This window comes from Leuresthes tenuis, unplaced genomic scaffold, assembly GCF_036924035.1.
Source record: "Leuresthes tenuis unplaced genomic scaffold, fLeuTen1.0.hap1 SCAF_2, whole genome shotgun sequence".
In the NCBI taxonomy this organism is placed as follows: domain Eukaryota; kingdom Metazoa; phylum Chordata; class Actinopteri; order Atheriniformes; family Atherinopsidae; genus Leuresthes; species Leuresthes tenuis.
Window position 1 is genome coordinate 23,540,181 of NW_027325356.1, and position 25,042 is coordinate 23,565,222.

General features: G+C 41.4%; 2 protein-coding genes across 4 annotated transcripts; one reads left to right on the top strand and one right to left on the bottom strand.

Annotated features, from left to right (window-relative positions):
- Positions 1 to 107: 107 nt before the first annotated feature.
- dync1li2 (dynein, cytoplasmic 1, light intermediate chain 2) lies at positions 108 to 14,666 on the bottom strand. Of its 2 annotated transcripts, none has more exons than XM_072380747.1 (13): positions 14,495 to 14,666; positions 13,647 to 13,720; positions 13,060 to 13,176; positions 12,690 to 12,920; positions 9,012 to 9,172; positions 7,558 to 7,651; positions 7,250 to 7,385; positions 7,029 to 7,140; positions 6,877 to 6,936; positions 6,363 to 6,407; positions 6,157 to 6,274; positions 5,353 to 5,481; positions 108 to 3,550 (listed from the first exon to the last, which is right to left on the bottom strand). In XM_072380747.1, exons 1-13 carry the CDS (start codon positions 14,578 to 14,580, stop codon positions 3,534 to 3,536), a joined length of 1,380 nt encoding a protein of 459 aa, XP_072236848.1. In that variant the 5' UTR covers positions 14,581 to 14,666; the 3' UTR covers positions 108 to 3,533. The 2 variants fall into 2 exon arrangements, with proteins under 2 accessions (XP_072236848.1, XP_072236847.1); XM_072380746.1 differs by having other exon boundaries at positions 108 to 3,555; positions 14,495 to 14,665.
- Positions 14,667 to 18,717: 4,051 nt separating this feature from the next.
- LOC140302016 (uncharacterized) lies at positions 18,718 to 23,745 on the top strand. Of its 2 annotated transcripts, none has more exons than XM_072380748.1 (2): positions 18,718 to 18,903; positions 21,361 to 23,745. In XM_072380748.1, exons 1-2 carry the CDS (start codon positions 18,732 to 18,734, stop codon positions 23,217 to 23,219), a joined length of 2,031 nt encoding a protein of 676 aa, XP_072236849.1. In that variant the 5' UTR covers positions 18,718 to 18,731; the 3' UTR covers positions 23,220 to 23,745. The 2 variants fall into 2 exon arrangements, with proteins under 2 accessions (XP_072236849.1, XP_072236850.1); XM_072380749.1 differs by having other exon boundaries at positions 18,811 to 18,899.
- Positions 23,746 to 25,042: the final 1,297 nt, after the last annotated feature.

Consider the following 25,042-nt stretch of genomic DNA (forward strand, 5'->3'; position numbering starts at 1 on the left):
ATGACTTGAAAGTTGAAAAATGTCAATGTGTCCCCACCCTTGAAATAAAACTAAATAAATAAATAAAAACAGACAATGATGAAAAATAAAAAAACACTCCACAAAAGTTTGGATTCTTGGTTTTATTGAAGCCAGGGGTCTGATAAACATTTTCCTTATCTTTGTCGGCGTAAGAAGCTAGAATCCACATGGCAGCTTAGAGGCTACACAATTGTGTTAAAGACATACAATCAAACCTCTGAAATAACCCAGAACACAAAAAATGCAGCCAACCATGTGCTTAAAATGTCTTGATATCCTGAATACAAAAGGATTGTAAGCAGAAGCTCAAAGTCTCATACAAATGTGGACTGTCAATTGTGGCTGGAGGCATTTCAGTCAGGGCGCGAAGAGGCATTTGCTTTCAACTGATATTTAAGTACAAACTTATAAGTATTGGGAGCAACATTCAACCTTTACAAAAAAAAAGTGAGTGCAACTCTGACACCGAGCAGCATGGAAGCACTCCATGTCACTCAACTACTGCCGAATTCAACAAGCATGGGTGTGTCAACACAAATTAGCTTAGAGTCAAGTTAGAGCACAGATTCCAACCTGTCAGGTTTCTGACAGTCAGGTTTGGGTGGCGTTTCAAAGTATTCAAGTTTAATAAGGCAAAACCATAACTTGACAAAAACATGCTTAATTTGAATGTAAACACAAGCAAGGGGCAATAGGTGAGCGAAAAGAATAAACTTGACAGAGACTTTATTTGGCTTGCCTACTTTAAGATGTCCTGAAAGCATCCAGAGGAAAAGAGTACTGACAGGGATCATTAGAAGGTTGACATTAAATGTACAATGTCGCCAACAAAAAGAGGTTATTCTGCAGATGACCACTAGGGGCATCACCTTAAGCTCAGCTGTTAATACAGAAGCTTTAAAAAAAAAAAAAAAAAATTCTCAAGTTGTGTCTTTTTCTCATTAGTAAATGTTGCAAAAAGGGAAAGACAAAAAACAATAAAGCATTCTGTATCAAACTGGGAACTTATGAGTGTCCAAAGAAAAAGTGCTTATTTCAACATGCTTCAACTGCTTCTGGCTGCTCAGAAATTGTGCTTCATCCTCTTCGGCTGACCATAGGGCAAAAACATGAAATGACATTAAAAGAGTAAGCGTTTCAATTTTGATCAAAGCATATGCAGAATAGTTAAGCAGCATCGTTGTGACAACGCATGAAGCTGGCTGTACTCATTTTCCCTTACAGAAAAGTGATGTTTAACCCTGTTGGCGATGCATTTCCAGACCACTTTACAAAATTCCCAATAAACCCACTGCAACGAGATTCTGTTTTGGTTTTTTTCCCCTCTGTCGGCTGAAACTCCAGACATTCTTGAGTGGACTAAGCCGTTTCTTGCCATTTCGCAGGGTCCCATTAGCATTTAAAGGCAGGTCTTATGTGTGGAATGCAAGGGCTCCATGTAAGAGAGGGGGGGGGGGGGAGAAAAAAAAAAAAAAAAAAGATGGCCACTGGTTAATCTTATGGAAGATTAAAAAAAAAAATGATAATAACACAAAAGCAGAAAATAGCAACTAATATGCATCTTTGGTTCTGTGTTCCAATTCACACCAGTTTATTTTTTTTCCTTTTTGCCATCGTCTGAATAGCAAATAGCTGCTCTCCTCGCGCTCGTCATCGACTCTCTACAGAGTACATTATCCATAGGATTAAGTAGGGCCTTGCATACTGACTTAAGAATGACAGTTTACACTTCATTCATCGTGATTACGCTGTCATCAGACTTGAAATATTACAGAGTATTTGATATGGTACAGTGTAACTGTTGCAGTTTAAAATAACAAAAAGGACATAAGACAATCAAGCAACCCCTTAAAGACACACAAATTAGGAGCTTTCCCGTGAAGGCAAGGGCGCCTTGTGTGACACGCTGTACACTGAAGGCAAAGGCTGTCATTTTAAATGGGCACTAAAGCGATAAAAAGAGCCGACTGGACAAACAAATTTCCTACAGGGACGCGTTTCTACAGCTACTTCATGTAGAAACCGGGAATGTTTTAACAGACATGCAAAGTACAGTGTTGATAAAACATGTGAAACCAAAGGAGGAAAGTGCTGTCGAACACTGAAGGATACAAGTTCTTATTTTGTTCAAGACACAGCAAAGAATTGTGTGTGTGTTTAGGCTGCAAACGAGTGGTTTTAACTACAGTGGGTCTGGGGCCAAAAAAGAGAAAAACTTTTATCACGTAGTTTCTGTATGAAAGGCATTGGATCTATTAAACCCCATCAACCGGGCCACAGAAATCGTATTCCTGGAAAAAAAAATAATAATAATAACAACAGACCACAGGCTTTGTTGTACATTGATAAAAATGTAAAACAAAATAAATTATTTGGATGACGAGAAATTAACAAAAAAAAACATTTTAACCGGTGGTGCTACAGTGCATTTCCTCTAATGTAGACAAGCACCTCTACTATGACACAAACAGCTAACTGTGCGAGGCACTTAGGAGTTATAGTAGGAAAGATGCTGCCCGACCCCCTCCCTAAATATACACACCTGTAGCTAAAGAAGCAATTTTGATGCCACCTCCAAGCCTGTCAAATCCCAACCAGTCTCATTTAGTCAAAGAAGCCATTTTCACAATTTGGACAGAAATGCAGTTTATACAAAAATCAAGTTAACCTGAATATTTTTTTTTCTTGTGTGTGTCTATATTTACAGAATCCTTCGAGATGACTGGGGCAAATGATATGATATCAGCTATCAGGACATGTCATATTAGTGTCATGATGTCAGTGGCTTTTTAACATATTGCGTGATACAGATAATTGTTTCCTTAAACCAAGAGATGGTGCACAAAATAAAATAAAAAGGAGGACCTTTGTATAAATACATCAGTATCATATCCAACAGTTTTTTCTTTTAAATACTACATACGTTTGCAAGTATTTTAATTACTTTTCTCAATATTTAATGTTTAAATACCTTTCCAATCATAACCAAATTCCTTCCATGAGATAAGCTAAGCCAGAGGCCACAGGACCAGTATGTTACCACTCTTGAAACTCAAAAGGAGAGAGTGTTTCACCCCAGAAACTGAGGGGGGGGGAGGGCTGCAGCCCAGTGCATCAGGCTGGCTGCCTGGGAGTGTGCACACATTTCCATGAACTGACATCCCTCACAAAATAACATTTACAGTGGAAGAGAGGACAGAAATTAAGCCAAGCCTTCAGCACTTCATCTCATTAACATCTCTGTTAGCTCTCTCCTCCCATCTCACCTAAAACATCTGATAGCTTCTGAAACTCGTTGGGATTAACCACTGTGTGCTGACTGATATAGGCGTTGGGAATTTGGTCGATTTTTGTCTATGCTCACATGTACATATATTTTTCCAGAGTATTAACGCAGTGGACGATGCAGCTGCTTGCGTTGCCTTCACGCTTCGTTCTCTGTCGGCGGTATGTTGTTAGCTGAAACCACGGAGTCCTGTTTGCGAGTCATCCTGTCCAACTCAGCCTGCACGTCAGTCAAACCCGGCTTCTGCCCTTGGAAAAGGAAACAGGAGACAAAGCCCAAAAGTAATCTCCTGTAGCTTCTGCGTGTGCTCAGAAATAACAGTTTCCTATGGCCGGTAAGCGGGTGGTTGGGTGGCGGCGTGCGCCCATGCTGGTGATTGGCAGCTTGCTGCCACGTTTAACACGCATGCAAAACTCATCAGACAAAGGAACATGGACACATGCATCATCCCCTCTGCTGGGTTTCAGGGTTGCTAACAAAGTACATGTCAGTGCTGTCAGGCACAGATGAGTCATGCAATGACTTCTTCAGCTGGAAGTATCCCGTGATCCGAGTATTACTTTGTTACATCAGATATAACAAAGCAAAGGACAAATGTGCTGGAGATGAAAATATGAACCTATTATGTCAATAACAGCAGAGGTTACTCAAAAAACAAAAAAAAAACATGTTAATTAGTTAAGCTGAGCAGTGGGGCGTGACATGGTGTGAAAGTTATTAGTTTCCATGCGTGTGGTTTCAGAGCATACAGGCCTGTCACAAGTTTCCCCAGCTGTCAGAAGTTCAGTCAAAGCAGACGCCTTTTCTTTTCCACCTGCTTTTTACCGTCCTAATCAGGCTGTAGAGATAAAACTCCAGACAGCAAACTCTTCCACAGCGTCTAAGAACAAATGTCCTTGCTTCCAACTAGTTTTCTCCATGCGGCCAGTCCAAGAACAATTACTTGGTGTCTAGTGTTGCTTGGTTACCAGAAAATTAGAGTCATACCCTTCGATTAAAAAGTGTGCCATTTTCCACTTGACTGGTTCCGCTCCTTCAGCGTCAATTGTGTTTTTATAAGAGATTCTTTTTCATTGAGCGAGGGCGTGCGCGCCACAGCAGGACGTGTGTGTTTGATCGGCACGGAGCTTCCACTCCCTGTGGGCACAGCTGGCATGCCCTCCCGCTCAATGCTTGCTTCAGCTTCCCTGTCGTCACAGCGACGGAGCAAGACTAAACATCTCAGTGCCGTTGCCCGCCATCTACAGATTGTGGATAAGGCCGTTGAGCAAAGAGAAACGTGGAACTATTTCACTAACCCAGCCAACTGCAAAGAAAGCCTAAGGACCTAAGCCTAAGTTTGTGAAGGATGTTTGCAAACTCCACCACCCACAGAGCGAACGCCAACGACTTGGCAAAGTATCTGGCAGACAAACTTCTACAAACGATTTCCAAGAGCGACAGGTTGGCAAATGCGATACGCAACATTACGTCATGCCCTGCCCTCAAGTACAAGTATAATGCTCGTCTCCTACATCGTCTGATGAGGCATGATTAAGATTTTCTTTGTTAAGTCATATTTTGTAGAGTTTGCTGGCCAAGGTGACAAACACCGTGATATAAACGTAAGCTGACGTGATAATATTTGCTCATTTGACAGTGACTCTTGTTTCTCTCTTCATTTAGACCCCCTCTCTGTTGCTCCAGCGTCTCGCACTGACGATGGGCAACATGAAAAATACACCTGCCAGCTGATCCTTGGGCATTGGGTCTTGTTTTGGCTAACTATTTAAACTCCAGGATCAAGCGGCCATCTCTAGCTTTGTTGCACTCCCACATGTGACGGCAGCCTTGACAGTGCTGTGGACACAACGCGAGCTAATGCCAAGAACACCTCTCAGTTTTCAGCTGTCATCGATGCATTATTTCTACTGTTCCTGATTACACAGGTCAAGTATCAGAATACTTTGGCAGGTATCACATCAAAGTCATCATTTTGGTGTGGTGGCAAAACTATTTCTGGCTGCTTTGATAAAATGACAGCTGCTAGCCTGTTGGGGCTGTACCTGTTTTCTTGGCGGACCCCTGCACTCCTGCTCCAACTGCTCCAGATCCTGGGCTTCCTGGGGAACCGGTCTTTTTACTCAGCAGACTGTTGAAGAAGTTAGCCAGCACTCCCTCATTCGCAGCTCCTCCTGCAGAGGCAATACTTTTGCATTATTAAAATCTTGATTTCTGGTCCACCACATTTAAATTACTTAGTTGTCTTCTCAAAACTAAGACTACTGATCAGTAGGTCATGTTACTGTAATGTTTAACATGAAATGACTCCAGATTAGCAGCATCTGAAAGCTTCTCATCTTTCTTCTGTTGCATTGGTCATAAATAATCACCCCATGTTCCCCCGAACCAAGTCACGTCTCAATCTACTAAACTGAAATTTAATCAAAAGTTGCTGTGAGAACAAAAAAAAACAAACAAACAAAAAAAAAAAAAAACTTAAAAACCTTTTAACTTTACAAAAAGATGGGAAAATGAAAACCAGCGTACATCAAGGTTAACAGACATAACTTTCTTTTTTACTAAACCGTGTTAAATTGCACTTGGTCCTCCCTGCATTTCATGATAAAAAAAAAAGAAATGTTGAGGGAATTATTCTAGTGGTTCCCTCTTGGGGGCAGTACAGCACAACAGAAAGAAAACTTCAAATTATAGTGCAACAATCCAAGATAAATGACAATGATCAAATTACCATTTTCTTTCTGATCAAAAAGGGTCAAATTCTACATTTGAAACCTTTAGTGAAACCGGTGAAACTAGCTTGCAGAGCATGACTTTTAATGATGGGGTATGAAAATCGCCTCCCTGACCTTTCATGTTGGGGTCGGGCTTTTTGACCGCAGCCATCGGTGAGCTGCTGGTGATGGTTGGTTGGCCGGCTCGACCGGCAGGCCTGGGAGACCCCGAGGTTGTCCGTCCTGGAGACTCCTGAAACAAACAAAACGGTTTCGATCGTCCCTTAAATAAGATAAAAAGAAGACAGTTCCCACATTTAAGGAACCTTAAAGACTCTTACCGTCGCTCCTCTTGTCGGGGTGGCTGGCTGCTTCGCCAACAAAGACTGCAAAAACAGAAAGACTAAAAGTGAAGTGCATTCAACAACAGGTTATTTGATCTCTGCGACTTACATTCCCAGGAACATATATTCAGTCACACAGTTAATCTCAGTGTGGGAGCCTGTGCGTTGTGTGTAAGATACAGAAGAGAGGAGGCCTATTAGTGGAGGGGACTTGGAAGAGACCTTTTTTTGATTCACTCGTCCACATAAGAAGTAAAGCTAGTGTCAGCAGTAATGTGATAGTTTCAGACATCCACCAGTACAAATGCTACGTAAAAATTTGTTTAATGGGTCTCTCTCGACTATATATTGATAATGACAAAATAACCGTGATTACCATCAGATCTGCACTTCATTGTTATGCGGTTTGATCAGGAGGTGATAGTTTAGTTCATTTGAGATAAAGAATTAGGCCTAGACACTAATAATGTCAGCGGCGTGGATCTGAAACAGAAGAGAGGCCGACATTTACCTGTTGCTTCATCAGGAAAACCTGTTCATCCTCTGCGTTTATCTCCTTGTCATGAACCAACTGAAGACCAGAGGGGAAAGTCAAATGTAATGTAATAAACTCATACTTTGCTGCAGTAATGTTGCCGTGACAACCATCCAGGCCTTCCATACCTTTCGTACGGGAGGTTTTGTGATAAAATCTTCAAATGGATCTTCTGGTCTGACTGTTGTGAGGTTTTCATGCAAAATCCCAATTTTCTTCTCATTATCCCATCCAGATGGACTAAAACAAAAGAAGGAGAGCAATGGGTGCAACAAACAAGTGCGATATTTTGCTGGAGAATTAAAAAAATTCAAAAGAAAGGAATTTGCTTAACTGTAGTCTCACTTACATGAACACTGCATCTTTCTCCACCACTAAGGCAGGCGTGACGAACTTAAAGTCGTACATCTTGTGTACTATATATTTGTAAAGCGGATCCAGGTTCTTCTCCTCTTTGACTGAAGTATAGATCAGGCCAGCTCCATCTGTTTCATTTAGTTAGGGTGGTAATGGCTGGAATAATCGTATAGATGAGGGGGGGGTTATAATAAAAGGGTCATTGAAGGAAAAAAAAAAAAAAAGTCAGTTTCTCTTGAAACACTCCATGTTAAGAAAAAAAATACATGGACCCCTCTAAATTGCGCGTTAAAAGGATACATTTTAAGCAAAATCGCCTGATGTAGGACTGAATGAAATCGAAGTGCTCGTCTCTGAAGTCATGCTCCTTCTCTAGTACACCAATTGCGTCACACTGAAAGAACCAAAGTTAAAGAAATGGAGAAATTGTTATTGTAAGCGACAGAGACAATAAAGTACACCAGATCAAATGGGAGTGTCACGAGTACAGCGTTAATCAGCACACTAACCATCAAGGATTTTTATCTTCCAAATACAATTCTCCCTATAGAAAATGAATAAATAAATCATTTGAGAATTTTTTTTTTTGAACAGAACAGAGAGAAAAACAGACCAACTGTCTCACTGCTGTTTCTGGCATTAATCTACCCGGTGGCTACTATTTCTGGGTTGTACACTCGCCTTTGGGTGAATCTTGGTAGAGACGACTGAGCTTTAGAGGGGAAGCGGGTGGGAGTACCAGACACAGGAAGGAAAATAAAATCTATTGCAGAGATGATATGATGATTTTATTTTTTCAAACAAGGGCAAGAAACTGGCATCGACCATTTGAAAATTTCCATTTTCCAGTCACAGTTAGCATGTGACACTCTGTTGAGAGCTTTTCGGCACTAATTTTAGCTGAAAGGTTTAACAAGCAAATATAATGGCAGCATTTGGTCAGGGGCCACTGCCTCACAAAAACCCCGCCTAAAAAAGTACACATAAAAGTTAACACAAATATGTGATGGGAAGGTTGGACGGGCTCTTGTTGGGAATCAGCAATGAGTGCAGCTGTCGGGGTATTAACGAAGGGTTCTTTGCCCAGCTCAAAGGGCTCCGAGTGTAAAAGTTATGTCAGAAGATCTATAGATAATGAAAGCACGGGGCTTTAAACGTCAACTAGCGTAACGTCTTGCAAGGGAGGTGATAACAGAGACGTGCGACCATCACAGAGCTCGCCACTAACAGGTGACACTGAATGTCTTGTATTCTATGTCTGCTCTACGTGTCTCCTTTACTTACCCCCCGGAGACAATTAAGTTTTTTAAATTTGAATATGTGAATTACCAAAGAGGAGCAGTGGCGGGTAAAGGAGGATATATATATATATATGTTTGTTTGTTTTTTTCCACCAATAAGCCGCAACATGTTAAAAAGGGGGCTATGAAGAGGCTGTTTACACCTGGAATTCACAAGAGTCTGGGGAGAGATATAATCCTAAGTCCTTCAGCTGACAACTGGTAAGAACACATCTCCAAATTTGTGAGCCACTACTTGGTATCGGATGCCTCTTCCCTGATCTACAGGTACGTACACATACAGACCACATTCCTCAAATTTTTTTTTTTTTTTAATGTTGCTAAACCCAGGATGCAGTACAAGGTCAGAGAACGTGGGAACCATCCTACCCCTGAGACAGCCATTTTTGAAAAGCTTGGACAGATTGGTGAAAGCTTGCAGCAACAACATTAGGACTTGGAAAAGTGTTTTACCTTTGTGCAAACTACTAGCACCGGAATGCCCAAGTTGTGTGTGAGTGTGTTTTCCCCAAGTGGAAGCACGATGGCTTCATCCTCTCCCGATGTCGGGGCTCGTCGTGGGGAGGATGGGGTGGCATCCTCTGGTTCTGTGTACTCCTGGAAAGCTTTTACCACTGAAAGACAAGAAAGAAAAAAACAAGTATAGGATTAATGAAAGCACAGTGTAAATGAAGTATCAGTGACTTTCTATTGACTGTGCCAGACACAGTAGAAAACTATTTGTATTTTAATTGGTATTCTTCTTTCAAAATATACATCAAAGTGCATATTTAATGATTATCTTGTTCAGTTCAAGCAGCCACAAATTAAAATTTGAATAAACAGTTCTCAGGAAGATTTGAGCAAATCTGCATCTTCATATAAATAGCACAGATGCTGACCAAAACCATGTACAACATGACCAGAACGCCAAGCTTAATCTGTCTCTGCCCACGTGTCGTGCTGATATACAATTTTTGACGTGGACGCTGTCTTTGCTACATGTTCTGCAACTCTCACAGATCCTTATGCACAAGAACTTCAAACCTGCCTTTGTAGTGCAGTTCTAACTGTGCACAACTCCAAACCGTGTCCCTGACATTCCATCGTAAAGTCACCCCACACGCGAGATGTCAATTAACCAGGCAGCAGCCTCCCAATTCACAGTGACCTTTAACCGCTTCCTCTCCCACGACCTCCCGAATCTAAATGTAAGTGAGAAGAAGTCACTGCCGTGTTGAGCTAGTCCCACTGCAGATTAAAAAAAGACGTTACATTTCCACAGTTATGTAACACACCTACGGCGAAAAGCCTAAAAGCTAAATAAATGGATTTCCTGACTTTCCTGTGGTGGAGGCCCTGCCGTCCAGACGTTTTCAAAGCTGCTGTGAGACCTTGGGGGCAGGGGGTTGGGGTTTGTGAGCAGGAAGCTTTGGCCTACTTCCTTGGGAGCTTTGAGAATGCAGTTGGGGAACAGCCCAAAAAGCCAGATTGGCTTGTCGTTTTTAGTCAAACCTTTTATTTTCAGACTTGGGATTTTGTATATGGGGCAAGAACTGGTGTTATAGCTAATCAAAAGAGAACCCTTCTTGGAATATAGGATTACACAAATCCAGAGAATATGCATAAAAAGCTGAAGTATGTACATTGCGACACAGGGATAGCAATTACAAGCCTATTTAACACTGTCAACAAGATTTGTAAATAAAGTATGAGCCACATCAGGCTGTATGCAGAAGATATCTGATCTTCAGTGGACACCAAGACCGTTTAGTCCCTCTCACTCAGAAACATGAAGTTATGTTGGATGTACATGTAAAAAACAACAAGGCTATTCGTTAAACAAAAAACACTTAAAAAATACATAATGCTCATGTTACTGACTAATTTATCAGAGGAAATGTGTCCTTTTGATGGCTTAAAAAGACGGGTAAGTGTGATAAACACCCCGCCAGTATCACCGTCAGCACTGACTTTTCATCACGGTCCCCAGTTTCCACCTCAACAGTGATGAAGGAAAAACCTGGAAGGAGCAGAGGATCGTGCGCATGGACTGAATCGTTTTTTATCTAGATGCGGAAACGTTTTGGCTTTTGTCAAACTGTCACCCAATGAAAGTGACAAAGCCAGGCAGACTTTGCCCCATCAAGACCGACTTATCTGTTCTACAAACAAAGGTAAGGCCAAAACGCATCTGTACTCAGCTTACTTTAAATAAATTACACTCCAATTAATGCTCTGAAACTGCAACTCCAATACTTTACACGAAAATAGGCCATATTTCAGTCAAAATTCCACAAATTTCCCTTCAGGATGGATCTAAAAGTTCAAAGCTCAACTTGAACTCTGAAAAAAGAATGGCTTTTTCCATTAAGTACATGTAAAATAACTAACTAATCTGCTGGCTACTGAGAGACAAGTCAAACTGTTAACTTGTAAATGATGCTAGCTCAGAGAAAAACAACCAGCATGTTTGTTTACAGACCGTCCCCAAATACTGTTGCTAATGTAATCCCTGTATCGTCACCACCAAGACGTCACAGAGTGAAATATTTCTGCTTGTGACATGCGGACCAGCGGCAGCATGTTGATCCTGTAATTTGACTAAGGACGTCTCCAGACAGCCAACCTACTTTTAGTTCCAGCACCACAGCAGACAGAATGTCCAGCCCACTGACTGAATTTGGACCAACTATGTTAACTTCCTTTCCAGTCGCCATAGCTCTATTGGAAGGGAGGCATGATGCAAGACTCCTGCAAGACACCCTGGACAAAAGCCATTCACACACACACACACACTTCCAGGCTGTTAGCCTGTCTCTCAACCACTATGTAATCTGACTAGCTCTCAACAATGCGCTACATACATCACAATGGGCATTCTGAGAGATCCTTTATCTGGGTGAGATGCCTCAACTCAACTAGAAATCCGACCATGTGAGTGGGTAAGGTGACATGGTTTTGACAAAGAGAAAAAGCAGAGGACTCGTTGTAGAAAGCCGACCTAAAGATTTCAAATAAAACTTATGAAGACTCAAGTCATTTCTTCTGTGCAGACAACATGACTACCACTTTTTTTAATGGACATTACAAGATGTGATGTACAAGGAACATGCAGCATTTCCTATTCTAATGCACTTTGTTGGTTCAACTGAACGGCACTTTCCTCACACAGCTTATGTGAGGGAATGAGACCAATAAAGCAAGTTTCAAATAAGACCAATTCAAAGTCATTATAACACCTACTTTTGCCAACTTTTGGTAAACGGCTTCCTCTTACTTTTAGCACATTTTCCTGAAGACTAGAGAAGACTTGCTAACACATGTTACTTGTTCTGCGTGTTTTTTTTTTAAACATTCTAAACATGTAAAGTACAATTCCCTTGCATTCATTAAAAGCTCTCCCTTCTGCAAGGAATCCTTACAGGCTTAAGAGCAAGAGCAGCAGGCAAACTTTAGAAGCATATCCAGAACATTTTACAAAACCCTGCAGGCTGAACCAAGTAGTCTGAAAAGCAACAATCTCTCCAAACACAAAAGAACAGTTCATAAGTGAGATGACCAGTTCTAAAATTATCAGGAGAACAACATCTGAGTGCATCACACTCATTGCTCTGCAGAACTCGCCTCCAGCCAAGAGCGCACAGCTGAGGATCACGGGCCTCTCTGATGATGACCTCGAATCATCCATGACAATGTGTAATGTTATACAGCGCTCGCCTTCCATGCTACGTGCTAACCACGCTCTCCTTTCTTCCCCTGGTAGCGATAGTCAGCAGTGACGATCGCTCTCATTATGCAAGACTCACATTGCTTGCCACCCTGGGATGCTTCAGGCACCTTTACTCTTGGCAGTTTGATCTCCTCACACAGAGAGCTGAACAAAATGTATGTCTGTACTGTTTGCATTGAAAAGAAAAGTGCCACTTTGTAGCAAATCACCACCTTATATCTACCTTCAGTCTGCTTTAATGACTTTCACTTTCTGTTGGTCAACTGTGCAACCAGCAATGAGTATTGTCCAGATAAATGCAGCAGAAAAACATTTAAAAAAAAGAAAAGACTTTCCATCAGCGTTTCCATAATTAAGGGTGGACTTTACTCGACTAACTGAAAGTTATTCATACAGAAGTATATCAAGTCATTACTTACTCCTCTGCTCCATTTCTCTCATGTCTTCTGGAGGAATCTTGAGCTTGTCCACATGGTCACGTAGTACACTGGCCCACTTCTGCAACGACTCCATAATGGTCCAGGGCCGGGACATGTCCGCGACAAAAACAGCTAAGCAGTCAGGCAGCGACTGAGCTGTAGCAGCAAACTTAAGAAGGCCTTTGTGGTATAAGTCCCCATCCAGGATCCACACGTTGCAGCGAGTAAGGTCTATGTGGCAAAATAAATACAATCATTTAAGTTAAATACATGCAATGCAACAACAGTTTTACAGTCATGTTTTACAAATGTTTTTTTAAAGACCAATGCTGTTATACAACCAGAGACAAGCTGCAGCAGGTAAACTCACCATCCCGGTCTTCATCGTGGACACTTAAGTAAAGATACTCCAGTCCCCGCCCCTTCTTGTTGTGATCGGCTCCTTGAAGTTTGGCCATGAGTGTCGTTTTTCCCGATCCATCCTCACCTGCAAGACAGTCAATAGATATATCATCAGAAGTCACAGTTGGCAGAGTAATATCAATCAATTCAGACCTACCCAATGCGTTTAAAAAAAAAAAAAAACTATCATCGTCTTGGCAGGGTTTCAAGCTCACCGGGTGTATATTCCCTATTCCAGGCAGGGTAGAGGAGAGCTTGAAACAAACTAAGACCCTCAAATGCAAAGAGGACTTTAAGGTCTTATTCATGTGTTCCTGGTAGAAAGCATAGTTTCTAACAGTTCAGGGAGGCTCGTGCAAATAAGCTCGACTCCACCCAAAGGACTTCTCACAATTATTCTTTTTATTATGACTTTAGTCCAAAAAAGCGTGGAAGGTAAAGAAGCTGAGAAAGCAGAATATTTTATGTGTTTGCCCTCAAATCCCTTCAGGGTAGACCATCACAAACACTGCAGAAAGCGTAGTGTTTCGCAGATGTGGTGCAGCCAATACTCACCAAATACCAGGATGTTTTTTCCAGATGGCAACTTTGAACTCGACCTCGTTGAAACTTCGCTCAGTATTGAGGACCTACAAGAAATGATAAGACATAAATAACAGATTATTATTATTATTAGATTGTTGTGAAGAGGCCCACACTGACAGCTCCCAGTCTCTGAACGTAAGCTGTAATCACAACAGTCATTGCCCAGATAACGCTGTAGGCTGCATACTCTATTGGTGGCAATATTCCTCGAGCTAGCCCAAAGATGAGTCCACGACAACAAAAAACAGGAAATGATCATTCATCACTGTCCGGTTCCTAGAATATAAGTAATCTAAATTAATGGAATAGTACATGTCGATACTCTTTACAGTGTGACTCCTGGGGATCAACATTAGGAAATGACATCTTTTAACTTTCTATACACTTTAATGTTTCGGTTAAACTTGCTTGTTAACGTTTACGTTCCTGTTAGCTTGCTGTGTCCCTCATAAAGAAGCTATCTGAATATGTAGCGCTTGCCTCTACAGACATTGTCAAAGCCCCATGAAATACAATAGTCCAAAAAAATATATATACACTGCGTAAAATGCCGCACTAATGGGTGGTCTAAGCTTGTTGACTGAAATGTAACGATAGCAAATCGGCATATGCCCAGTTAGCTGACGTTAGCTGATCTGCTAGCAGAAGTAACGTTAGCACACTGACCGCTCAGCTTCAGATAGAGCTAACGCTCCTGCTAGCCGGGCCGGTGTTTGATAGCAAGCGACCGGCAGTGACAAAGCAGAACCATGGCGGCTGTGCTATTCCTGCAGCGTCCTCAGCTGGGATGAAGTCGTTAAAAGAGCAGCAGAACTTACCAGAGGTTTTGTCCTTCTTCGTCTTCGTTGTTATTGTCGCCCGACCCGGCGGCGCCCGGGAGCTGTTTCTCCAGAACGGGAGCCATCTTCTCTTTCTACACTCACAAAGGCAAGGCCCTACAGCTTGGGCTCCACTAGCACCGCCTTCATCCAAGTGGCCAAGGGTACGTTACATTCGTTGACTGCGACGCCGCGTTGGGACCCAACGTGTACATCCGCCCTTTTTAATCAAAACGAGTTACCGTCAATTAATTTTATAATTATGATAAGAAACAAAAATAACAGTGTTATCATATTAATAGCTTTGTACGAGTATTGGTATTATCAGATGGGCCGTTTTCATTCTTCGAACATGAGGTCAAACTATCAAACATTACTTCTGGCTTCATCCCAATAAGTGATGTCATTGCAGGTTTACCAGCTGATGGTGGACAATAGTGTGATCTAATCTATTTCCTCGTGGCTCGCATACAGTTTTATCACTTTTATACTTGAGTCAATTTACTCAGAATTCTTACACACTCTTTGAGTTTATAGTCAATTAACACGTGTCGACGTGTCTCCCACACTGTAGTAAATCATAACCAATGTTTTCTTGTAGCATTCTGGGCTTTGACAAATGAGCGTATGTGCTAACTCTCTCAATGATGTTGTAAAATATTAAGCCTCCAGTAGAGGGTGCCATTTATGCCTTTTTGAAAAAGTTGGAAATCTCTTCCTCACAGTCGTTACAGTTTCTGGTGTATATTTTATATTTATTCTGACTGATTAGAAGCAATTCAATACAGAAATATCATTATGACAAATGGGATAGTTCTAAACTGGTGCATACCAGGCAAAAAGTGAGAAAACTATTGAAAAAGTCCTTTTTTTTTCGTTGCAGGCATTTTGACTTCTCATTGCAGTGTACTAGCTGATAAGCCGTGGTGTTAGCATCTTACTGTCATTCTTTACTGGTGCACTTAAATGACCATGCAGTCAAAATCTACCCCATCTGGAACAATGCAGTTTACCAGTGCAACATCGTGCTGATAAAATGCATTGCTATAGATGGGAAACTATCCATAACGTTGGTTCATTTGGCCATTCGTAACACTGTGGACATTTTCACTTGTTCTGTGCCTTTAAAAACCAAAGCGCAGACTGCAACACATGCAAACACATGCTGCACGCACAATCATCACTTCACTTTGCTAAATAAACAAGGCTATCAGGGAGGATTATGTAATTACATTATGTATCTGCATCCACAACCACAGAGTCCACAGGAGAGCTGCCTCCATCATCAAAGACCCCACCCACCCCCAACATGGACTGTTCACACTTCTCCCCTCAGGCCATAGGTACATAAGTGTGAAATGCAGGACCGCCAAGCTCAAGAACTCCTTTTCCCCCACTGCCATCAGACTCCATAACAGCTACTAAATTGCACAACCAATAACCTGTTTACATTGATTTTTGCACTATTCAGTGTATATATATTTATCATTTTTCTTCTGTTATTTGTATTTTGTAAATAGCATTTTTTTTACTGTATATAGCATTTTATTTGACTGTATATAGCTTATTTTACTCCTTTGACTGGCATTCTTGCAGACAGCAAAGTAAGTTTATCATTAAACTGGGAAACATGTTTATACTGTGCATACAACAATAAAAAACTTTGAATCTTGATTCTTTTAATCTGCGACACCCTTTATTGACTATGTTCTCCAAATTTACCGTTATTTTTGGTAGATTATTTCAGGCATTATTTAAGAGTTGTGCTGTTCTTACTATGCATTAATCATTTTACACAGATTGCAAGTTTTTTTTAACATTATTAAATTAACTCTCGTTTTTGTATTGTATTGTAAAATAACAATCTGTCCAAAGACTACCTTCTATCTCTCTCTCACTGGGAACTGCACACAGGCCTCACAGTCTGTCACGTTCCTGCACACACTCATTCTGGTGTTGAGCTATAGGCCCACAGTGTGTTAAAGCACCTGTTTCTTTACTTCTCTTTGTTTCTTTCGTCATGTTACTCGGGGTCATCTGGACCAGGAGCTGCAGACAGATGATCTTTAGACATTAACCATTGCCTTTGGGGAATTTCCAAGGCTTACCCTTATGTCTTTGAGTCTTGTCTATGTGGAGCAGTGTGGTTGGCTGGGATGGTGGTTAGACTGGGAGTGCATTCCAGAGCTTTTGCATCATGTGAAAGTCAGCCTTTGCTGCCCCTTTGTCACTATTTAGCCCTGCTGTCAGCAGGGAAAACAAACAAAAAGGATCCTATTTTCTTGTTTCCTATAACAGCAAAGAAACACAACTTTGTGTAACTGGAAAAGAAGTTAGCAGAATCTTTTTAACAACACATGCATTTATCAATATACACCATAAAAGACTACTTTAATTTAAATGTTTCTATGAAGGGCACAGTTATTTATTCAAAGATTTAATGTTGTCTGTATTTCTGGAGTAATGGAGGAAGATGTATTGAGGTTAACATCGTCAGAAACCCATGCATATTTCCAAGGAAATTTCACAAATGAGAAACATATTCTATCTTTCTAACACATTTCCATAAAACACTCAAATGGTATCTTATTAGTTATAAAGTGTGAACTGTGTGCCATCGTGATCTTAGTGCTTGGCAGGTTTTCTCCATTTCAACAGACACAACGTCGTGTTGTGCAGTCAGCTTTTATAACAGAAGAGGGTGCTGTCTCTTCAATAATGCTGTCCGTCCGCTTATTAATCTCTAAACACTGAGTGTGAGATGTATTTATTAATGAAAAACACCTTTCACTCATGCATTATAAACATATCAGAAAAATGTATTTATCAAAAAACTACAACACGCCTGAAGAAACGGAGTCCTAAATTGCATCCAGTGAATTCTGTCAGATTTTTTCCCTATGTTTAAAATAAATAATTATAAAAAATACACACTTTAAGAGACTTCCAGCTTTTATAAAGCCTGCCTTTAAATCTCCACTAACAGCTCCTCTTCTGATTAAGTGACAGTGAAAGTCACCAATGATTAAGTGAAAAGATGGAAAAACTCACATGTCTGGCTGCATTTCAAGTCATTTGTGATTGACTAGCGGGGTGGGCAGTTTTGAGTGATCTAATCATCCTGCCAGCCCAATTGTTGTGCAAATTCTAACACTTTCTTACAGTTTCATGGAAAGAAACCACAAGGTGGGAAACAAACCCAATCTTTCCTCTCTTTTCACTGGACTTTTTTTTTTGTTGAGGAAAGTACATTCCAACAGTTTAAATTAGATTATACGGTATGCTCAGAACAACTAGCACTTAACTTTTTTGACAGAATCATGCACATATTGTTTCAGAAATATTAGATTTCCTCAACACATGTGTTAGTGATCAGGGGTTTTCAGACACCCCAATCTTCCAATGCCTCCAGTGGCATTCATCTTGGATCAAATTTTCAAAGTTGACAACATGATTATCTGGAAGGGTTGGTTGTTGAATTTCATAAAGTCTCACCCTGATCCAACTTGGCCCATTAACACCTAGAAGACAAATAGCAAAGGGGTGCAAATGCTTCAGAATACTTTGCAGTGAACGTTTAGTCCTCTCTGCAATATGGCTGGCAACCTTATGTAAATTTATAAAGTATAAAGTATGTGCATGAGATAACACAACAATACTCAGATTGTTCCTGTATGTTCACAATTTCATGATTAAAAAAACAACGCCTCAAGAATATCTAACAAATTGAACCAAATGAAAATCTATTCCTTTAAAGCTTCCCACATAGCTATTAACACAATGTGACCTTTTACTATTTATCATGCTACTAAGAACAAGCATGCATGTTATCCTGTTAATAAATAAAGTAAGAAAAAAAAAACATATCAGGCAACAGGGATTTACACGGAGACAAATGACTGTGTGTGTTTGTGTGCGCATGGTGCTCAAGTGGTTTCACTGACATAATGCCTCTTATGCATAATTTATATAGCTGCAATACTCCCGGGGAGACCACTGACGCTATTTCCCAAATAATGTATCTCTGGCAAACCGAGGGCAGGTGACAAAAAAGTGTTTTGAAAAGCGCAAAAACCGGTGGTTCGTACAAAATCACCATTGGTCTCCAGATGAATCTGTACAACAGGGAAATGTGCGCTGTGGTGGGTGTGTGAGGGAGAGGAGGGGTTAAAGATTGGGGAGGGAGTAGCTTGCAGACAGAGCAATCTTGGGGTTGGCTGGACTGTGATAGCGACAGATGTCCAGAAAACTGCGAGGGGCACTCCTCAGTTACAACACACTGCGCAGCGGAGAGCAGGGGCGGAATCTGCAGCTGTCACTCCAAAGGGTTACCTCCATTATCGCATCCACCCGGAGACTGGAAAAGAAGCCCGAGAGATCCCTCCTTATATATAAAAAAGTACAGGTCAGTCAAGTCAAATGATGTTTTTTTTTCTTCTTCTTTCAGTGGTATTTTGCTTTTCAAACTACATTGTGCATAACTTACGTGATGTTAGCAGAAAGAAAGAAAGAAAGAAAGAAAGAACGAAAGAAAGACAGAAAGAAAGAAAGAAAGAAAGAAAGAAAGACAGAAAGAGAAAGTTTTGATTTACCTACTGTTCTCTCTCCTTCTTTTCCTCCTTTTACGCATTTTCTCCGTAAGAAAGTCAGTATGTTTAAGGCACGTTTTCCTTTTTTTATTTATCTATTAGCTATTTCTTAATTCAGTATTTGAATGAGCGGTTTGGTGCATGCGTCTTGGGCAGTAACCTTTTTTCTTTCTGTCAAGTAACCCATTGGAGTAAAAAAAAAAAAAAAAAAAAAAACACCTCCTAGAATAAAGTAGAAGCAAAACTTGTCGTCGAAGCAAAGATTCGATTTCACGTGTTTCCTTTTGGGCTACATTTTCAAAATCCTCGTGAACAAAAAAAAAAGAAAAGCCCAGAGCAGTTGAGGGAAGCAGCGGTGGGTGGGTTGAAATGGGGGATGGAGACCTCTCCACAGCATTCGACACTCAAGTGTTCGTGACCGGTGTATAGTTTAATTCCGCTGTATAGAAACTTGCCGCAGTGTACATTATGTTACATCTCAGCGACAGTGTTTTCTGTCAACTTTGCCTAGTCCATTGCTCTCACAAGTGGGAACAGCTACTGGTGAGGAGTCCCCATCCTTTGTTACGAGGCCGGTTCATGCCGGAGGCTCCATTTGCATTTGCATGCTTCCCCCCCCCAAAAAAAGAGAACCGTCAAGAAACGTGTCTACTTTTTGAATCCCACGTTCATTGGTCTTACGCCACTGTAAAACATAAAATCACAGTAATAACATCTTAAAATATAACGTTTTTCTGCTCAAACTGATTCCTTAGACACCCAGAGAGGAATGGCGAAAAATTAAGTGAAAGAATGCTAATGAAAGAAAAATGAATAACATGAATAAAAGTAGGCTATAGTCACTTAGAAGCACTATGTCAAATACAATTATACACTCTATGAAATCAGACATAATTTATTTTAGAGTATCTTATTAGACTGTGTGTGCAGTTTATTTCAGTCAGGTTTGTGGCACATCCTGTCTTGATTGCCCCACTGCAGCACTAAGGACAGTTCCCAGATTGTTCATACCTGTGCCCTCATATTGCCATACAGGGTAAAAGTCCTGCTTGTGGCATTTTGGACATAACGTTGAAACCCATGTTGCATGGTTGGTCTATCTGAGCGCTTAAAAAGATGAGAATGTAACATTTGAGACAGGTATAATGCAGCCAAATCTACCACCAGTGCAAAAGCATGGTGTTTAAGGACTCTCTTTTTGATATTTCATATTCAGACAAGTTTATTCATTCAGATTTGCTGAAATAGTCTTTAAAATAAGGTTGCACTTCCTGTTCTTTAGTCTGCCATTACTGCATTATGTGGCAATCATTGCACTATACACTTCCTCTACAGCAGCAACAGTGTTGTGAGGTTAACTTTGTGTCTGTAGTACATATTTGCTCCATTAAGAACGGGTCATCTTGACATGGCGATTTTGCATGGATTTTCAGAAGATCCAATTTAATAATTTAGATGTATTATGTGAGTCACGAAAGGCTTTCAGTGGTTTTTCAATGTGTGCTGAAGAAGCAATTGCATGAACTACTTTTTAGTTTTTCATACTGGGAGAGAAAGAGTTGTACATGTACATCATAGATTTTTAACTCTGACTTATGGGCTCATTTGGCACCGAGCCTCAGGAGACATTCCTGAAAGGGTAGAGAGTCTGTGGGGCTTGTTGACCTCAGTACGGTTCCCATGCATTAATGTTTCTTTTCCAGCCAAACTATGTTTGGCAGAGAGCAGCTTTCTTATTGAATTTCTCCAGACATGAGACTTCTCTATATTGAAGTGAAAACGCTTTTTGTAGGAACTAAGCCAAAGACACGCAACATTTCTTAGATAAAAATGCAATCAATACTTGTATTTTTACCACTAGGTTGAATGTTGTTTGATTAGTCTGTATCAGATTTGTGTAAGTAAGGACAGATATTCATAGCTATATTGATAATCTGTTTTTTTTTTTTAAAGGAATTTTTATAATTTTTAACAGAAGAGAGCAACCACAGTAAGAACAGTTGTATGGGACCTACTTATTGGTCACATGATTAAACTTTAACTACCTCTACAGACATGTCTTAGATTGGTTCAGGGGTCAGCGCTGTTGCCTCACATCAAGAATACTCTTGGTTTATCACCAGCAACCAGCGGCAACAGTTGTCTTTTAGATATGTTCCCTGATATGTAGGTCAGAATTGGAAACTTCAGTATATGTCAGATTTTTGTTGACCATTGTTTAAACATCTATGGATAAAGAGAAAGGACAAAAATACACAATGTCTTATGTGTTCCTAGGAGACATCATGGGAGGCAAACTGAGCAAGAAAAGAAAAGGATATGATGTGAGTGACCCCAAAGAAAAGAAAGAGGAGACCCCTGCAGCTGAAGCTGGTGCGAAAGAATCTGCTCAAGTGGAAGATGGAGCCCCACCCACAGAAGTGGAGTCGACAGCTGTGGACGACAAAGTGGTAGAGGAGACTGCTGTGGACGACAAAGTGGTAGAGGAGACTGCTGTGGCAGCAGTGGCAGCAGTAATCGAAGCTGCGGTAGCTTCTGAAGAGACCAAATCTGCACCTCCAGAAGAGCAAACTTCTGCAGCTAAAGAGGAGGCTTCTCCAGAACAGGAATCGGCAGTAGCCAAAGAGGCTCCAGTGACAGAGCAACCAGCTGCTACAGCAGAAGAGCCAGTTCCTGTGGAGGAAAAAGCTGTAGCAGCAGTTGAAGCAGCTCCAGTGGCAGCAGAGCCACCAGCAGCACCTGAGACTGAACCTAAATCTGCACCTCTAGAGGAACCAGCTCCTGGAGCTACAAAGGAGGCTGCTTCAGAACAGAAATCTGCAGCAGTGGAAGCAGCTCCAGTTGCAGAGGCACCAGCTGCAGCAGCAGTGGAAGCAGCTTGTGTTGTAGAAGAGAAAATGCCTGCAGCACACGAAGCAGCACCAGTAGAAGATTTACCAGCTGCAGTACCAGATAAACCAGCTCCTGTAGAAGAACCAGTTGCATTAGCAGAAGAGGCAGCTCCAGTAGAGCAGGAAGCAGAGAAACCAGGACCAGAAATAGAGGAACTTGTTGCAAAGGAATCTGCTCCAGTAATAGAAGTACAAGAACAAGCAACAGCAGAGCTGCCAGTGGCTACAACAGTAATAGAAGAATCCGATGCTCCGGCATCAGAGGAACCTGTGCACGGGGAGCCTGAACCTGAGTCTGCAGCTGCACCTGATGTAGAATCAGTGCCAGTACCTGAGGAGCAGCAGCCAGAACCCATCCCAGAGTCCACTCCTGAGCCAGAAGTCACTGTGGAAGAAACAGTAGTGCCTGCTGCTGTCTCTGAACCAGAACCAGTAGCTGAGCTAGTGCTAGACTCAGAAACCACACAAGAACAAACCCTTGAAGTAGAGCCGAAGCAAGACGCAGATCAAGCAACAGAGACTGCAGCAGAGCCAGAGTTAGTACCAGAACCTGAACTAAAACAGCAACCCGAGCCAGAGTCTGTGGAAGCACCTGAGCCAGAACCTGAACCAGAGCAAACCACAGAGCCAGAGCTACACCTGTCACCAGAGCCAGAACCTGAGCAAGAGGTTGCGGCAGTGAAGCCTGAAGAAGAGGAACCAGCTGCTAAAGCAGCTAGTGAACCTGAGACTGTGGAGGCTGCAGCGGAGATAGCCACCACCGAAAATCAGCCTCCAAAAGAGGAATCTATTTCAACAGAAGCCGCTGGCTCCGAGGCCTCAGCTGAGACTGAAGCAGCAGAACCTGTCCCTGAGATTGTCATCTCTGAGTCTGTCTCAGCCAGCGACATGACTGCTGAATCTGAAAAGGCAGCTGAAGCCTCTGTGGATGAGGTGCCTATCTCAGAGTCTGAGGTGGAGAGCAAGATGGAAAACGGAGATTTGGAGAGCCCTTCTGTTACAGCAGATGCGCCAGATGCAGTTTCAGCAGTGAATGGGGAGTGCGGCGATAATACCGCTGCTACTGCCATACATCCAGAGGGATGTGTTAATGGGAATGAAAAGCTAGAGGAGACACCTATCAAGGAGCAGAGTGACTTTGAACTGAAAAAGGACGTGAACGTGTGTGAGGATGTCCAGGAAGTTCCTGACATAGTCTCAGACATGGTGGAGGGTCTCAGTACTGAGGTCACCCAGGCAATCTGAAAAGAAGCCATCTTTTTACGTTCCTGTGAATTCAGTTAAATCCCTGAGTGATAAAAGAAAGGCATCACAAACATAGCAAGGGTTTCTTAAATGCTGTAACCACTGCAATGTCTTTAGCGGTAACTCAGGAAGGTGAAACGCAACCACTTGAGGATAGCGAGTGCCAGACAGATATACAGAAACAGATGACAAGTGAGATGAAAGTGCAGAGAAGAGACTTGATTTAGAAGATAGACAGTGAAGCTGGACAGCATGGCAAAAATACTGAACCGTAAATATGATATTAACTGATAAATGAATGAATCTTTTTGTGTGTTTGAGGCTGATAGATACAACACAGTGGGTAATTTGGAAAGTATTCATTATTAGCATATTATTGGATTTAGAAATTCATATAACCTTTCTATTACTATATGAAGCGACACGAAATAAATGTTTTGGCCTTTTATAATAATGGTACCTGTAAGGACTGTTCATTTTAAAATGGTTGTTCAGAATGGAGAATAAAGAGAGATTGTTTAGTCCACAGTGATCTTCTTTTTATGCATTCTCCAAGCATCAACTGTGTCACAATTGTCTGAGGCACTGGTTTATTACCACTTTATTGTATTTCAGTTTTAACCTCACACAAGAGTTTACTTTTGCAAAAACTGTACTCATACATAAGCCGCTGCACCTTAGCCCCCCATTTTCTCCCATCTTACCATCTTTTTTTATATTCAAACCTTTGAGCATGATATAAAATAGAGATATTGCAGATATAAAGCACAAATTCTGTGTGATACCTGATCTGTGCTAGAATTTTTAAACTTGTTTTCCAGGTCTGAGAACGGATGTACAGTATACGTTTATAACGAGCACCTGTAGTGGATTAGCTCTGTTGAAAACCATGAAATCCATTACGACTTGCAATTTTGCCTGCAACATGATCTAATTTCAAGGCTCTTTTAATTTCAAACAACTCCTTGGAGTTCCAATGTCAGCTATGCGAGTTAGTGTTAAGTTGATTATTCATGTCTACAAAGACCATCAGGTCACTAATTGGCCACACGTTTCACAACTTGCATGACAAAACGGGGCAAATAAAAGGATTTCAGTTTGCCAAGAAAAATCTGTCCATTTCCTGAGGTAACATCCTTGTTCATGTCTATTACTAAGGCTTGATGCCGTGGCAGCACGCGCTGCTAACATTTCACAGATCCATACTGGCAAGGGGAGCTCAAGGAGGGGGGAGGGGCAGGAATGCATGCAGGAGGCAGAGAAAAGGAAGAGGGGGCTGGGGACGAGTGTTGTGGGATCAAAGCCTTTAATGCTGCATAGAGCAAAAGAAAACAAGACACTCTGTTCTGGTAAGGACATTTTTCAGACTATTTCACAGGCTGACATTAGACATGCATCGGGTATAGCTGGATGATAATCGACAGGGGTAACCATGCTTTGACATCTACCTGAGGCCCCTTTGCAGAATGCCGCCACGCCTGCTGCTCGCACTAATGTCACACCAGATGGACTTTGTCATGCAGGTGCTAACACATGTACATTAACAGGTGGGAGTTAAATTATATTTCTGTGTCTGCTCAACTCTGAATACATAAATGAGTCTAGGAGAGGTGGGATCTTTTGTATGTGCATATATGAGAGGTGAAGGCGAACATTAGCAAAGTATAGTCATCCGGCCTTGAAAAACTATTGGACCATGGGTCAAAGCATAAGAAGAGATTTCATGGTGATAACAGAAACCTCCCATAGAAGCAGCCCAATAATGGGTCCATCCGCATACCAGCTCTCTCTAGTTTCTTACAAAAATACTCTAGCACTACACA